Source organism: Oncorhynchus keta, chromosome 1, assembly GCF_023373465.1.
Source record: "Oncorhynchus keta strain PuntledgeMale-10-30-2019 chromosome 1, Oket_V2, whole genome shotgun sequence".
Lineage (NCBI taxonomy): Eukaryota > Metazoa > Chordata > Actinopteri > Salmoniformes > Salmonidae > Oncorhynchus > Oncorhynchus keta.
In genome coordinates, this window is record NC_068421.1 from 86643187 (window position 1) to 86659663 (window position 16477).

Below are 16477 nucleotides of genomic sequence, written 5' to 3' on the forward strand. Positions count from 1 at the left end.
TTCTAATAGGCTGCACAAGCCGTTGTCTGACAAACATACATTTGTAATACTTTGGGTTTAGTGCAACATTCAATTCAGAATTGTTGGAATTGGGGTCTCATTTGTGTGCGCTCTGACTGGGGGTCTTGACAGGGGGGCTCGGGGTGGGATGGAGGAATGGAGGGATGGAGGGAGTGACGTGTTTAGATGGCAGGAGTATAGACCCACTATAGGCTCCATACTGCCATAGACATCCCGTAGATTCCAGCCCCTGATCTGGGAAAAGAACCCTTGATGCCATCAAAGGGACGCGGATTGAATCCAGATGTTATTTTCTCGTTCTTTCCATGTATTTAATGAAGGCGCGGGGATAGAGTAGTGTTTTTCATCATTAGTTTTCCCTCCACATTTTTTTCCCCCTGCCTACACGTTCATTCCAGTGCCAGTGTCGAAAGCCTCCCCAACAGTCTCGGCCTAAACCTCAAAGCTCCATCAAGGCTACTCTTTTCACTCCCGCTTAAATAATGTTATACGACAAAAGTTACGACAAAACCTATTCCTTCGTGTTTGTCTGGCCAAAAAGAAAGGTCAATGTTACTCTGTATGAAATGTGCCATTCGAAGTCTGGCTGACCTTTGGAACTATAGGTCTATTCCGGCAAAAAATAAATATATTCATATGATTATTTCTAATTTTTACTCCTTATAGCCTGCATACTGATATGCATACCGTATTAAGCATGGCACATGCATGTACAAATATCTTATTCAAAGTAGCAAAGGGAAGTTTCAGGAGAGGATAATATTTGTGAAATGTTTTTTAACATCAGCTATTGCCGCCTAAATGCCCATAAAAGCCCCAATCTCTGCACATTTGCAAGGGTCAAGCAAACATGTTTTGCTCGATAAAGGTCCAAATGTAAACAGCACTTTTGTAATTCATATGTAATTAAAAAGCAGAAACATCGTTACCAATCCATCCAAGGAATCAAATTACGCCCATGCGCTATAGTCGAGTCTTTACACACGTGGACCATTGACCCTTGATTGTCATTTCAGGCAAAGGCAATGATTAGTCTGACAAAAAACCCATACTAATTCATCGTTAATATGTTAATGGTTATATAAAAAAGCACAAATAAATCAACGTTTGAGTTGCCATGTCTCCATTATATTTAACTTCTAGGATTTTTTTTCACCGATTTTTTTATCCTTGTAAAACGTAATAAACTCAAATGCACCGACATATTACGAACGATGGGGAAGAAACAACGAATTTAACGTAAATGGGAAAAGGGAGGAAAGGGAGACGTGCGCAGTTACAGTGAAATACCGTTATTGCGTTGCTGTAAACCGATGTCTAAGATTCAATAAGATCATTTGATAACACACTTTACACCTAATTTTGGCCATCTTCATAACAGTTCAATCATTGTTTCGTGCATATTATGTGCAGTTAAGTAATTCACTCTGGGTATTCAAAGAGTGGCTACAGGCATAAGAGAAACGGAAGTACTAGGCATACATCATTTTGACACATCATTTGTGAAAGCTGTGTAACAGTCAGTAAAGATAGGCTACAGAGAATCGTACAAAATGGGTGCTGAGCAGACATTTCACAGAAAAAAACATTTGGGAAAGAAAGACGTTTTCAGTTTTTCAAGCAGCAAGAATTGTATACCACAATTAGAATGTTGAAATAATCTACACAGAATGTATTTTTTGGGGAATAGCTGTTTTTTCAGACAATAACATGAGTACAGAAACATAATACAGTGTAAATAATAACCGAAAGGTTTTAAATAATGGCAATAATGTCGACCTACTTTAACTAGGCCTATTGGGTTTTAGATTTTAGGTTTATGGAGCAATGACATGAAGTATATGCTCTAAAATATAGTTCCAGCTTTGGAACGCATGAAACCGTTGCCTACAGAAGAAGGCAACAGCAGCCGTTGGCTTTATAATCAGAATCAGCGCTGGTGAATTAATTTCACACGCGCATGGCTTTGTAAACTCGGCGTGTTGTTTAATCGGGAGCAGATTGGTTTTTATGTCGGAACACAACACAGGCAGTTTGCAATTAGCGTGAGAGAGTTTTCAATGTTGGAACAATAGAGGAAGAGAGAGAGAGACCGTGTCGCATGTCCCCTCAGAGTCGCATGGCCCAAATGGCAGAGAGGGACTGAAATTTAACACACAATGACGTATCGGCAATACGGTTATCAATACAATATCCAAGTGGAAACACTTGCAGTAAAGTATCTACTGTTATACCACGAACCAGTAAAAATTAAACAGCTTCTGTGCGTTCAAATTATTTAGATGATCTCGATTAGAAATGGCCAATGTTGATTATATTGTTATTGAAAACATCTGCCAATTGTGGATTCGAATGTTGTAATCCGAACTCGGTGCCTGCGCGAGGGATTTGCAGTTCAACAGGTCTCAAGATGAGAATTCCCTCGTCGCAGCAATCAGTGATGGAGAGGGGGTGGGGGGGCAACACATAGTTTCGCGTCCAGGATATGGAGAGTCAACTAGGAGGCTATTTTACTCCCAATTAGAGAAATAAAGGTGGACATGGGCCAACGCGCTAACCCAATAGGCACTAAGGGTCACTGGACAGCACTGCAGCCAGCCAGTCAGCCCGGCCGACAGAGACGCATGCTGCCGACTAAAATGAGTACAAGTCATTCAGCCAAGGGCAAGGCAATATTTCAGCTAATACACCACTAAATCAGCAACAACAGAAAAACATACAAAGTGTGTGTTTTCATTGGGGGAATTGAATAAGCGCTGGTTGGTTGACCAAAATGCAATTATCCTTAAAGCCAATGGCAATGCACATGCAGGCCTAGTAACCTTCAGTGTTTCTCAGAACAATTTTCAACAAATTCGATGCGTATTTACATAATTATTCAAACACAGGCCTACATTTTTTTTTATAAGTAACGAACATTCAAAGTAGGCAAAATTAAATTATATACAATATAACATCAAATTAACTTTCGTTCAATAAGCTATATACAGGCCTAGCGGTTTCTAAATTAATAATTGTATGTCATACACTTAAAAGAGAAAATGAATATGTCTGATTCCATATCATATCTGATAACATGAGCAGACTAGGCCTGGCCTGGCTTAAATGGTTATTACACTGATTCCACGGGTCATTAAGCCCACATTATCAACATGAAAATGTATAGCAAAAACGGTATTTTCTCTCTCTCTCAAATTCTAATTCAGGGTAGGCATATGTTTCGCACAATTCCATATATCTACAGCTGTATTGCCGATTTCGATATGGCTGAGGCTAACAAATAGACCTATCATTTAGAAATACCTTGATAAATAATGTGATCGAAGAAGCCCAAATATAGGCTACACCTTGGCCTATTAGAGCCTTTACACAAATATATATTTTTACCGCCATAAGCAAACTGTGCAGTGCAGTTATAATTGAACTCTCGACCATGAACTTTAACTGATAAATAATTAACAAATAGCGTATCAGTTGTTTAATGTCAGTGTACTTTTTGATAGGCCTAATTTGAAATTAAAAGTGTACTTTTTCCTATATATGTTGAAAATAAAAGCGCACCAGGAATTAATTATATATAGCATATTCATTCATTAAAACATTTGGGGTATTGGGCCAAAGCCTTAATTATTCATGATTTATGCAAATACAATTCATTTTCCATACTCCAGTGTCAAGGTCAAAATTCAATAACGCCGACGGGCCAGATGGCGGAGATTTTCAGTAAAAGTTGATCTCACAGCTTCTCTGTGGTTGGTTCTCGGGTTACACGGCCCTTCTCGACCTGTCTAGGGACGCTAGCGCCACATAAATCACACAGTGCTCTACAAGTCTACTGCTTTCTGAAGTTGTTGGGCTTTACCGCTTCACCAAACCCAATGGCTAATAGTCAATTCCAATTCGTGTTTTTGTATACTTCTACCTTATAGCCTTTAGATTCCATAATAGCTGGTCACATACCCTACTGAATTAGGGCGGCCTATATAGTTAAATTAGTACAAGTCAGCTCTATATTTTTTCAATATGATTTATCCCAATGAGGAACAGTCGCTATACTATTTTCTGACGCATAGATGCACTATTAGGCCATAAGCAATGGCATACACGCACATACCGGTAGGCTTTAAACATCCATCAATAAATAACACATTGTTATTAAATGAAATTAGTAAAATATCATCATTTCAGGCAGGATATTAAACGCATTAAAGCGTTGACCTGTGAGGTGGCGGGGACATTCAGTGGTCACTCACTACTCGCTAACTAATTAAAAGAGCTGGGTTTATGGTCTACCTTTCAGACGGCCAGATGTGACCAAAGCGCTGTAAAATCTGAGCGGTTTACAGAACGCTTACTGCACTTTAAAATGACTTGAAAAAGCGATGGGAGTTCGAAACTATTCTCACTAAACTCCACAAGCTCCAATAAGGAATATGTTTACCTTACAGCACCTAGAAAGACAGATTGAAACAGATCATTCAAAATACTAATTTCATATAATGAAAATGACAGAAACAAAGCAAATCATAAGAGATAAAAGTTTCGTATTAATTTAATTATAATACTTCATTCATACTAATTTAACCAACAAAGATGACATAAACAGCATAGAAGTGTTACAATGAACAGGTTGTGCAGTTGCATTCATGTTCAGAATATATATATTTTTAATTAAAAAATGAACACATACCCACATACTAATAACCACATAGTGTAAAAATAATACATGTTTAAATATCCACCCACTTTTAATAAGCCCATTTCCATACAAAACAACAGATGTTGGATTTAAACAAATTCACATAACATTCATTCTAAGGATAATATTTGAAAAACAAACCACTTGGTAGCATTTGGTACTCCCTGGCACACACAGGGGCATAAAGATGGTTTTTACACACAAAACAACTAGCTGCAGCACACTCATATCAGATACATGTTATATTGCTGTAGACACATTTGTACCATAGAGTGCCACTGAAAACAAGCTGTTCTAAAGCCATAACAGTAAAGCAGCAACATGCCATGGAGCAGTTCTCTCAGAGCATACATACATTATGAGATATCACCTTACCATTCCTTAGGAAGCCTGCTGGAGATCTACAAGTCTTTAATAAGCCTGAGACAGAGTTTGGTTTTGGGAAATACCAGCCCTTCGATAGCAAAACCCCAACAGATATTATGTTGATCTACAACATACAGAGAGAATAGATCTGGCAGCGCTGCTTTGTGAACACAAGTATCTTCTATTCATCTGTAGCCTGGATCTGCACAGAGGAACATTCAGGGGTTTAATGTTAACCACCTCCTTTCAGCTTCACCATAAAGACAAAGCAGGACAATTTTTTTTTTAAAACAGCTATGCTTTCAGTTCTACATATTCTTGGCTAGGCATGACACAGAGAGTATTCACCTCGGATGTAAATATTGTGCAAAATAAGTGCTTGAAGCATTTTTGACACAGCCACATTAAGAGCATACAGACAAACCACCCGACAAACAGTAACAAAATACCAATGTTGTTCACTCCACAATGAAGACTCAGTGAGCCAGTTCTCAGACAGTACAAATCTAAATGAATTTCCCCCAATGGTAGAATGTTTATACATATACAGTACACAGGATTGTTACACAAAGAGGAAACATCCCCTAATGGATGTATTGGACATACAGTATTAATATACTGAAGCTAGATAGTAACGGGCAGGACTGACATTCTGGGTCAGTAAGAGTCTGTTACTTTGAACAGTGAAAGTAAGGGCTGACATCTCATGGACCACCCCTCCCCTCGTCTCAGGAAGCAGAAGCCGGGGCTTCAGCCTCGCTCTGCCCCGCTAGGGGGATGTTGGCCGTTTTACAGTCCTGATCGCTCCCAGTCACTGCAGGGTAGTCCTGCTGGAGCATGGCACCGCCTGCCTGTGTCTCAGTCTCTACCCCTGGTGTGGACCCTGTATCTGGGGGAGACTGTTCATTTGTTTCTCCCTGGTTCTCCATGACAATCTTCTGCTTCCTCTCCTCCTCCTCCCGCTTCCTCTCCTCCTCCTCCCGCTTCCTCTCCTCCTCCTCCCGCTTCCTCTCCTCCTCCTCCCGCTTCCTCTCCTCCTCCTGGTCCTCCTCCGTGGCTTGAAGGTGTAGTTGCTGCAGCAGCTCCTCCAGCTTGTGGGCCTTGCGGAGCTCGTTCTGCTGGATGATGGCACACAGGTGCTCCGTCAGCTGCTCCTTTATCTCCGTCTTCTTGTGGAGGTCCAGTTTGGCCGTCACATACTCAGACTCCGCCTTCTCATAGCGCTTCCTGAACAGAAAAGGAGACAGACAGATTTATTAGGAATTAGTTTTATAGCCAAGGAAGGAATACATGGCCTACCTCACCTGACAAAGACTTATGTGAAGTCGAAACGTTGTTGATTTGGGTTCAGAAAAAAAGTCACTGTGGAGCAGCAACATTCCTTGTGCAGGCCACTCATTCCTTTATCTCCTTAAATAGTTATTTTTTCAGCCCAGCGTCATTATTCTCAAGTTTAGAATGTACTTATCACCATCCTTTTTTCATATCTGAGAGGGGACATTGTTTTATCAATGTATTGGGATGTACTGAAGGAGTATGCTGAATAACCTGTAGGGAGCAGTATTTCCAGAGTTTGAAAGAAGGAAATGTTCACTGCCATATCAGTATAGCTACAGACTGTTGTGGTTGATTTTTTATTGGTGATACAACAACAATAATGGGTATTAATAAATGGATGACCTCCCCTGAGTGAAAAACACCCTGACTGAAAAGAATCCCATCTCCGTGGCAAGGATTCAGCATGTTCTTCAAATTGTGTGTTACCTTGCAGTGTTATAGTCCCAGCTGGCCTGCTCGATCACACCTCTCAGTATGCAAATGTCGTTGGACACCATATTGTCCAGAGTCTGCAAGTCTTTCTGGATCCTCTTCAGCTTCACCGACTCTGCCTGGGTCTGTTTGGATCTGTGTACACAGAAAAACAGGCATTCGGGTGAATTTATGAAAGAGTAACCACAGCAAGTGTCCAAAAGAAACAAAGTGTGTCAGAATAGCTGGTAGTGATAATGTGAACTACGGCATCTGTCCTTACTTCTCAGCAATGGTCTTGGTCAGGAGGGCTTTCTTGCGCTTATTCCTGTCTTCCATCATCTTTTGGTCTTGCTGAAGCAGCTCTATGCGAGTCTTCTCCCGACTACAACAACGAGGAGCATTAACACCCAATACAGAGAAAGGCAATCAACAGACATGAGGATGATCTACAGACAATAAAGGACAGGCCTAATTAGCCTAAGATAAGTATTCTTCAAATAAAATCACTGCACTCTTCTTGGTTTTTGGAACCTGTCAGTGTTAACAACATTACTGCTATGCCAAACTAAATTAATGTACAGGCAACTGTGAGATCATCATAAGACAATGATCTACACCTAATTTATGATAACAAAGACTTACTAACAATTCCACCTCTTGTTTTTCCAACTCCTTGACAATCGGCGATGTGTCCTCTGCTGGTGCAGGAGCATGGTTTACGGCAAGGGTCTCTTTTTGGCTGGGTTCCTCCACCGGCTTTGTGGGGGTGACAACGGGCTGAATGACAGCCTTTGGCAGGGCCTTAATGGGCTGCGGCAGAGGCTTGGTTAGCTGCTGCTCGGGTGGTAGTGCAGACGAGTCGGGTCCACTCTTCTGCTGAGTGGCTAACTGGAGGGCTCGCTCTCGCTGCAACTGCTGCCGACTCCGGTTAGTAGGAGCTGGTTTCCGTCCACGACCTAAAGCCGCAGGCACCGCCTGGTCTGATGAATGAGGTAAAACAGAGATACAGCGATACTGGATATCGATACACTTTACAGACGTAACTAGCTACTGAATTGACTAATGAATGGATATATGTGGACAGCCAAATCTTGGCTAAGCAGCTATCTTTATACTAGCCCTTGATCATGAATCTCAGTTTCATTACATTACACATAACAGTCATTGGACGAAGGTGTCTTCTGTATGCGTAGTTTTGTTAAGCATCCCTGACGGTCAATCTGAACATACATACGTGTCATTGTGTTAAGGTTTTGGAAACATAAGTACCTTATCTTTCATAGCTGGAAATATTAAGTTGATACACACCATGATAGGGTTAGTGTTCCCACATGGCCATACTTCCATGTTACAGGGCGTGGTTACAGATAACAGAGGGATGACAAGAGGCGACCACCTGAGATAATTAGCTATCTTGTGCACTCCGAACACCTGTGTTTAAGCATCATTTGAGAAGTGAGCAGAACTGTAGTTTCATTGCATGGAGGCACCCATAGCTGTAAGGATCTATGCAAAGCTGCTACAGTAAGTGTATGTTTTTTTATTTGAAGGATTCTTTCTCACTGATGAAAAGGTCATATGTTTTGAAAGCCGTATCACAAGCGATGATTACAGACGTTGGGATTGTAGTTCACATGAGGCAGTTGTGGGCGAAGCTAATGGCAGAGAACAGAAGACCTAGAGCCACCTAGAGTTTTCTTGAGCTAACCTTATGTTAGCCCAAAATGTACTCTTAAGCAGCCTACCATTACTCCTTATGGTCCAAGGATCTAATGTTATTTTCAGACAAAGATTGTTTTGGCTGCCAGAGCCAACCAAATACTTCATCTAAACGTGAATCGATTCTCAATTGCGATAAGGTTCTATAAACATAAAGCACTTTACTTTCATGCCACATCAAAAATAACATTATACACTGTTTTCACCGGATTCATCACAGTTGCAGCCAACAGTATTTTTCAGTCACAACACGTTTATGTCGGCCTTCTTCAGTTACACACAGGTGCTTGGAGCATGCTAGATAGCTAATTAGCACAGGTGGTCACTGTCTTCTGTAAACAAGCAGTGTAAAAGAGAGGTTTAGTGTTCCCACACTGCCATAAAGGTGTACATCAATTTAACATTTTAAATCATTACTGCTCTCTGATATTAAAGTCACAAAGGTCCTTATACTTCAAACTGTACCGCATGAGATCCATGTTAATGTTCAGACCGAGTGTCGGGATCGTAACAAAAAAAAAACTACAGAAGATGCCTTTGTCCAATGACTTACTGTGCGTCCGTAAATTCGTTCTGGCTATCTACTACAATTTCAGAGCACTCTCGTCTGAGTGTGCCAGAGCGCAGAATAACTGATGAATTTACAAACGCTCGACACCCGTCGAATATGTTCGGTGTCCGTAAACGTCTGCAAAAAAAAACGTAATTACATTGTTGCCAACAGCAGTTAGTCACCTACGCTATGGATAACATGAAAATAACCTAACCAGCTCTGATAAAGCGAGCAAATTGGTCAGTGAAGTGTTGTCTGGAAGTAGCTAACCAACGTTAACTAGGGTGCTTGACTGCTGTTCGTTGTGAGGTTAGAACGCTAACGTTACTCATCCGCCAAAGCGTCCAGTGATCCGAGAGCAAAACGCTTTGATGAAGAAAGCTCAGGGCGCACTCTGGTACTCCAGATTGAATTTACAAACACAACCTTGTGTAATGTAATAGAACTAAGTCATGATTGTCAAGAGCTGGCGTTATGCTAGCTTTAAGTCAAGTTTAAGTTACCTTTTTGCTGCAGCTTTCGTAGCTCCTCTTCCGAAAACCCTGACCACCCAGCCATTTTAAGATTGATATCCTAGGAATTTAGCGACACGAGATATTTGTTAGCTATTCAATATTTATCGAAACCATCAACTTAAAATGCTAAAAGTAAGTAACAATCCAGGAAAACTTTCTACTTAGCCGCCATCTTTGTTTATTGATGCCACGTCAAAGACCCCGAAAGGGACCAGTGAAGGTCATAAGAAATAACGCCTGTTTGATTTTATTTAAATTCAAATTGTAGTTTATTAATTCACATGATGTGATATTCACCGTTTTATGTGCTGTTAGACTAATTATAAAACACACACAAATACTCAACTGAAATTGGTTACCAAGCAGAAAGCTTTTTTTTTAATCATGTAAAAAGAGAAACACTGGCATATACTTTGGACACTAGTATGCTTCAGAGCCAGAGTTAGTCTAAAGGCCAGTTTATATTTGGTCTAAAGACATGTCTGTGTGTAGACGATTAGAATGCGACGAAAGTCGCTGGTCAAAATTACATTTAATTTATACTCCGGTGAAATGTCTGTAGACCGTCGCTGCGACTGTTAGTTTCCTTGACGCACAGACACAAACAAATGTATCTGCGACTGTCGCAACGTCCGCTGTCGTGGTTACCGGACTGCCACAGCAACCAGACCAAATCAAATCAAATGTTATTTGTCACATGCGCCGAATACAGGTGTAGACCTTACAGTGAAATGCTTACTTACAAGACCTTAACCAAACATGCAGTTTTAAGAAAAATCCCTACAAAAAGAAAAGTAACAAATAATTAAAGAGCAGCAATAAAATAACAATAGCGAGGTTATATACAGGGGGTACCGGTGCGGGGGCACCGGTTAGTCGAGGTAATTGAGGTAATATGTTCATGTAGGTCGAGTTCTCCTGTGACAAGATGCGAGAGTTCTAAAATTCTCCTATAGAATGACCTACTTTTATTTCGTTACACTGTGGCAGTAAGCTATTTTCTGTTAGTTCGCAATTAGTTTGTAAATAATTATGTTGTCTTGGATTTATAATCCTGTAATAATGAATAAAAAAAATTGCTAAAGGAAAGACTGTCAGCTATACTCTGCCTATGGTGAGTCTCCTCATTATTTTAACTGGCTCGCAATGAACCATAATATTGTTTAGAAAGTTACTTTTAGTTGCCTGGCTTGTTAGATTGACGTTTACGGAATTCATTTTTAATCGGATGGGTTTATTTGTGTTATGTAGAGTCTGCTGATGTCATGCAGAGTCTGTCAATTTGTGTTTATATATTTTCATAATGACAAGTTAGATGTCGGATAGTGCTGAGCGATTGACCGACATGTGTGTTATTTTTCGATTTTTAAACCACTAATTGACCAACGTCGGTTAAATTATTTGAATTCTATTTCGTTCAGTTTTTTCTGTGACCTCAATGCTCACATTGCACAGTTTCTCTAAAGATAAATCAAATCCAGCCTGAATTATGCGATATATTAGGGAGTTGTAGTTTGCAACAGGCCAATATTCTCAACCTGGTCTCATAGACTAGACATAACATAGTAAATGTAAGTCCGGGACACTCAAATGAGTATGACATGTTACTCTTGCTATGGTGACAATCTGACAGATGGGTGGTTGGTCGGGGTGGATGGGTAGGTGTATAACGCAAACATCTAGTAACCTAAACGTTGTGAGTTTGCATTTCATCACAGATAACCTTAGCATTATAGATAATTAGCAACTTTTCAACTACTTACTACTTTTGAGTTACTTTGCAACTATACTTAACAAAAATATATGTGGAAAGACTCATTCTGATTGGCTGGGCCTGGCACTCCAGTGGGTTGGCCTGGTTCCCAAGTGGATGGGCCTATGCCCTCCCAGGCCCAGTCATGGCTGCGCCTCTGCCCAGTCACGTGAAATCCATAGATTAGGGCCTAATTCATTTATTTCAATTGACTGATTTCCTTCTATGAACCTTAACTCAGTAAAATCTTTGAAATTGATGTATGTTGCGTATATATATTTTTGTTCAGTATACTTAGCATGTTAGCTAACCCTTCACATAACCTTAACCTTAACCCTTTAACCTAACTCCTAAACTTAACCCTAACCTTAAACCCTGACCCCTAGCCTAACTAACTTTAGCCACCTAGCTTGAATTCGAAACATCATTTGTTTTGCAAATTTGTAACATATTGTACTTTTGCAAATTTGTAACAAATTGTAGATTTTGCAAATTCGTAACTAATGATACAAATTGTAAGTTGTAATATATGATAAGAAATGGGTGAGGGACATCCATAAATAAATTTATACCATACACAATCATACTAAACTCAGCAAAAATGTCCTCTCACTGTCTAACTTAGTTTATTTTCATCAAACTTAACATGTGTAAATATTTGTATGAACATAACAAGATTCAATAACTGAGATAAACTGAACAAGTTCCACAGACATGTGACTAACAGAAATAGAATAATGTGTCCCTGAACAAAGGGGGGGTCAAAATCAAAAGTAACAGTCAGTATCTGTTGTGGCCACCAGCTGCAATAAGTACTGAAGTGTATCTACTCCTAATGGACAGCACCAGTTTTGTCAGTTCTTGCTGTGAGATGTTACCCCACTCTTCCACCAAGGCACCTGCAAGTTCCCAGACATTTCTGGGGGGAATAGCCCTAGCCCTCACCCTCCTATCCAACAGGTCCCAGACGTGCTCAATGGGATTGAGATACGGGCTCTTCGCTAGCCATGGCAGAACACTGACTTTCCTGTCTTGCAGGAAATCAAGCACAGAACGAGCAGTATCGCTGGTGGCATTGTCATGCCAGGATGAGCCTGCAGGAAGGGTACCACATGAGCGAGGAGGATGTCTTCCCTGTAATGCACAGCATTGAGATTTCCTGCAATGACATCAAGCTCAGTCCGATGATGCTATGACACACCGCCCCAGATCATGACAGACCCTCCACCTCCAAATCGATCCCACTCCAGAGTACAGGCCTCGGTTTAACGCTCATTCCTTCAACCATAAACGCGAATCCGACCATCACCCCTTGTGAGACAAAAATGCAATTCATCATTGAAGAGCACTTTTTGACAAAAAAGAAATACACGGTTGACAGAAATACACGGTTTCATCAGCTGTCCCGGTGGTTGGTCTCAGACGATCCCTCAGGTGAAGAAGCCGGATGTGGAGGTTCTGGGCTGGCATGGTTACACGTAGTCTGCGGTTGTGAGGCCTGTTGGAGGTACTGCCAAATTCTCTAAAACGACATTGGAGTCGACTTATGGTATAGAAATGAACATAACATTCTCTGCAACAGCTCTGGTGGACATTCCTGCAGTCAGCATTCCATTTGCATGCCCTCTCAAAACTTGAGACATCTGTGGCATTGTGTTGTGTGACAAAACTGCACATTTTAAATTGGCCTTTCATTGTCCCCAGCACAAGGTGGACCTGTGTAATGATCATGCTGTTTAATCAGCTTCTTGATATGCCACAACTGTCAGGTGGATGGATTATCTTGTTAAATGAGAAATGCTCACTAACAGAGATGTTAACACATTTCTGCACAAAATTTGAGAGAAATAAGCTTTTTGTGCATGTGGAACATTTCTGGGATCTTTTATTTCAGCTCATGAAACAGGTGACCAACACTCCATGATATATTTATATTTTTGTTCAGTATAATTTAGAGCATAAAACATGGTAATTAACTACAATGACCATAATCCATTGCACATCTACTTGTCCAGTCTGTGTTTCCTTTACGCCTGCTATGGAAGAGAGTAGATGGCCCGATTGTGAGGTGATATAGAGCAGCTGCTGCTTTGCAAGGTATATCTACCTAAAAATACTTGATCTAAGTGATTGATAGTTGGTATTCAGCAGTCATAAAAGTATGCCTTATTTACCTTGAAGAACTAACATTTTTTGATTTTGTCAAACAGCAGAGACAGCAGCTCTATAGAGATGAGATGATGACTTGGAATTAAATAATATTCATAAAATAAAACAAATGGAATGTACACAACAACGAAAATATTTTAAAGTGAAGTAATGTGAATAAAGTATTGTTAAATGTAAATGTTAAATGATAAGCATTAATATGCAGTCACTACCATCATGGGACTTTTATTAATAGTTTTATTCTGTGTTACAGCATTCAACCAGCATAATGCATACTGCATTTAATGTAAAAAAAAGATGAACCGAAACCGAACAAATATCAAAAAGCAGTAATCGCTCAGCACTAATGTCTGCAGACAATAGAATGTCCATGATGTCACTTCGACAATTGTCTACAGACATGTCAATAGACAAACTGTAAACCAGCCTTTACTCTATAAGCAAGGTCCTTGCTATCAGAGATCCTTGGGACGTCCCTATCCCATGGAAGTTGTAATTTTAAATGGTAACGGTAAGGTTTAAGGTTAGGGTTATGTAATGGTTAAGGTAAGGGTAGGGGTTAATGTATGGGTTAGGTTTTAGGATAGGGATGTGGAGAGTGAAAAGTGGACAGAGGAATTTTGTGGGGATGGTTGAGTGGAAAAAGGCTACAGAGAAGCGCGAACCACAGGAACTTCTGTTATGAGTCTGGGGACTTAATGCCTCTACCTAAGCTGTAGGAGACAGTCTTCTGTTTTTCTTCTGAGGAAGGGAAGAGGAAAAAGAGGATGAAGGTGTCGAAGAGAATGAGGAAAGCAGAGGCTGAATTTGATGAAAATGGTGTTAGAAAGGGAGATGGGGGGGGTGAAGAAGACTGGTGGCAAGTACAAACAGAGTGAGCAGTACGTCAGGTCGAGTGCTGGAGGTGAAATGGAAGTGAGTGAGGGCGAGTTAGGTGAAGTGGAAGGTGTGGTGAAGAGCTCGGAGCCCGAGACTGGCATCAATGGACATGATATAGAAGAATCTGGTCCAGTAGGAGTGATATTTTTGGAGAAAGTGGATCCTTGCCTTTTGGTGGATCCATTAGTGGTTTCAGGGTGGGTGTAAAGGAGTTGGGGGCAGTTGTAATCCGTAGCGGACTTGTGATATTTGTGTGTTTCTTCTGCCCAAAGGGAGCCAGGCGCAACATATTACGCAACTCGGGGCAAGATCAGTTTCTTGATTTGCTCTTAGGAACAGGGAGCCATTGAAAGGAATGATTACTGAGGTAGCAGTAAATGTGAAGATAGACGAGCAGAAGGGGCAAATTCCCGGTGTTTGTGATGCTCACCGTTTGGTGCGACGTAGGCAGGGTGGCGTGAGTGGTAAAACAGAAGAGTCATTGTCTGTTCTTTTGAGTTTTGATGTTGAGTCTTTGCCCGACAAGGTGATGTTAGGATATTTTATTTAACCTGTACAAGCTTTTGTGCCAAAGTCAGTACATTGTTACAGGTGTCAAGCGTATGGGCATGTAACAGCAGTGTGTAGGAGGGAGGTACCTAGGTGTGAGAAGTGTGCAGAAGGGCATGAGACAAAGGAATGTGTGGTATTGGAGAACGAAGCAGTAGGTGTTAATTTTGTGGATTGAAGTATAATGGATTTATACCCCAGTCTAATTGGCAACATAATTTGAATGCCAACCTCCGCTAAACCTCACAGTAGAAGAAGAACGGTATGGACGTACCAAGGATTTCGGATTGCACTGACCCCATAAGCACTGGTCTAAAGTCACATTTCCCTGACACCATTGAAAACTAAAAACAAAAATGTATATTTGCCAATTTTTTTTTTAAAGCTGGGATCTTTTAATGTTGACTGGACTATACTGGGTCTCTTTAACAAAGCCATTGAGTGTTTTAACTTGTTGTATTGTTTGTTGGTTTGGCAAGGCCACTGTCAGCCAGAACAATATGCTGAGAAGGATTATCACCACAGCAAGCAAGGTACTTGGAGTCAAACAGACAGGCTTGGATGAGATCTTTAAGGTCAAGGCCTTCAGCAAGGCTCATAAAATATTTTTAGACCCAAGCCACCCCATGTACTTGGACTTTGAAATACAGTGCCTTGCGAAAGTATTCGGCCCCCTTGAACGTTGCATCCTTTTGCCACATTTCAGGCTTCAAACATAAAGATATAAAACTGTATTTTTTTGTGAAGAATCAACAACAAGTGGGACACAATCATGAAGTGGAACGACATTTATTGGATATTTCAAACTTTTTTAACAAATCAAAAACTGAAAAATTGGGAGTGCAAAATTATTCAGCCCCCTTAAGTTAATACTTTGTAGCGCCACCTTTTGCTGCGATTACAGCTGTAAGTCGCTTGGGGTATGTCTCTATCAGTTTTGCACATCGAGAGACTGGCGGATCCTGGCCGAATGGCGGCTCCTGGCCGACTGGCGGCTCTGGAGGATCCTGGCCGACTGGCGGCTCTGGAGGATCCTGGCTGACTGGCGGCTCTGGAGGATCCTGGGCGGCTCTGGCTGCTCCATGCTGACAGGCGGGAGACACCGGAGGCTCATGACAGGCGGGAGACTCCGGCGGCTCATGACAGGCGGGAGACTCCGGCGGCTCATGACAGGCGGGAGACTCCGGCGGCGCTGGAGAGGCGAGGCGCACTGTAGGCCTGGTGCGTGGTGCCGGCACTGGTGGTACTGGGCCGAGGACTGATGAGGTGGTACCGGATAGACCGGACCGTGCAGGCACACTGGAGCTCTTGAGCACCGAGCCTGCCCAACCTTACCTGGTTGAATGCTCCCGGTCGCCCTGCCAGTGCGGCAAGGTGGAATAGCCCGCACTGGACAATTTTATTTTATTTTACCTTTATTTAACCAGGCAAGTCAGTTAAGAACACATTCTTATTTTCAATGACGGCCTGGGAACAGTGGGTTAACTGCCTGTTCAGGGGCA

The 16477-nt window shown here is 41.3% G+C and overlaps 2 protein-coding genes across 3 annotated transcripts in view; one reads left to right on the forward strand and one right to left on the reverse strand.

Annotated features, from left to right (window-relative positions):
• Window positions 1-4548: 4548 nt before the first annotated feature.
• On the reverse strand, window positions 4549-9829 carry gorab (golgin, rab6-interacting). The gene is made up of 5 exons (XM_035787180.2): window positions 9614-9829; window positions 7485-7818; window positions 7119-7220; window positions 6851-6991; window positions 4549-6313 (listed from the first exon to the last, which is right to left on the reverse strand). Exons 1-5 carry the CDS (start codon window positions 9666-9668, stop codon window positions 5815-5817), a joined length of 1131 nt encoding a protein of 376 aa, XP_035643073.1. The 5' UTR covers window positions 9669-9829; the 3' UTR covers window positions 4549-5814.
• Window positions 7825-16477, forward strand: part of LOC118393951 (translation initiation factor IF-2-like) — a 114827-nt gene continuing 106174 nt past the window's right edge. For both annotated transcript variants that reach the window (XR_008065154.1, XM_035787192.2), the window contains exon 1: window positions 7825-8362. Coding sequence is in view for 1 of the 2 variants with exons in the window: in XM_035787192.2 (XP_035643085.1) it covers window positions 8319-8362 (44 nt within the window). In the remaining variant the exon portion in view is untranslated. The remainder of the gene's footprint in view (window positions 8363-16477) is intronic.

Excerpts from the sequence above, each read along its gene's own strand:
- gorab (XM_035787180.2), bottom strand. The coding sequence starts at position 9,668 with ATGGCTGGGTGGTCAGGGTTTTCGGAAGAGGAGCTACGAAAGCTGCAG. Across the intron at positions 6,992-7,118 it reads ACCAAGACCATTGCTGAGAA|ATCCAAACAGACCCAGGCAG; the intron begins GTAAGGACAGAT and ends CTGTGTACACAG. Across the intron at positions 6,314-6,850 it reads TGGGACTATAACACTGCAAG|GAAGCGCTATGAGAAGGCGG; the intron begins GTAACACACAAT and ends TTTTCTGTTCAG.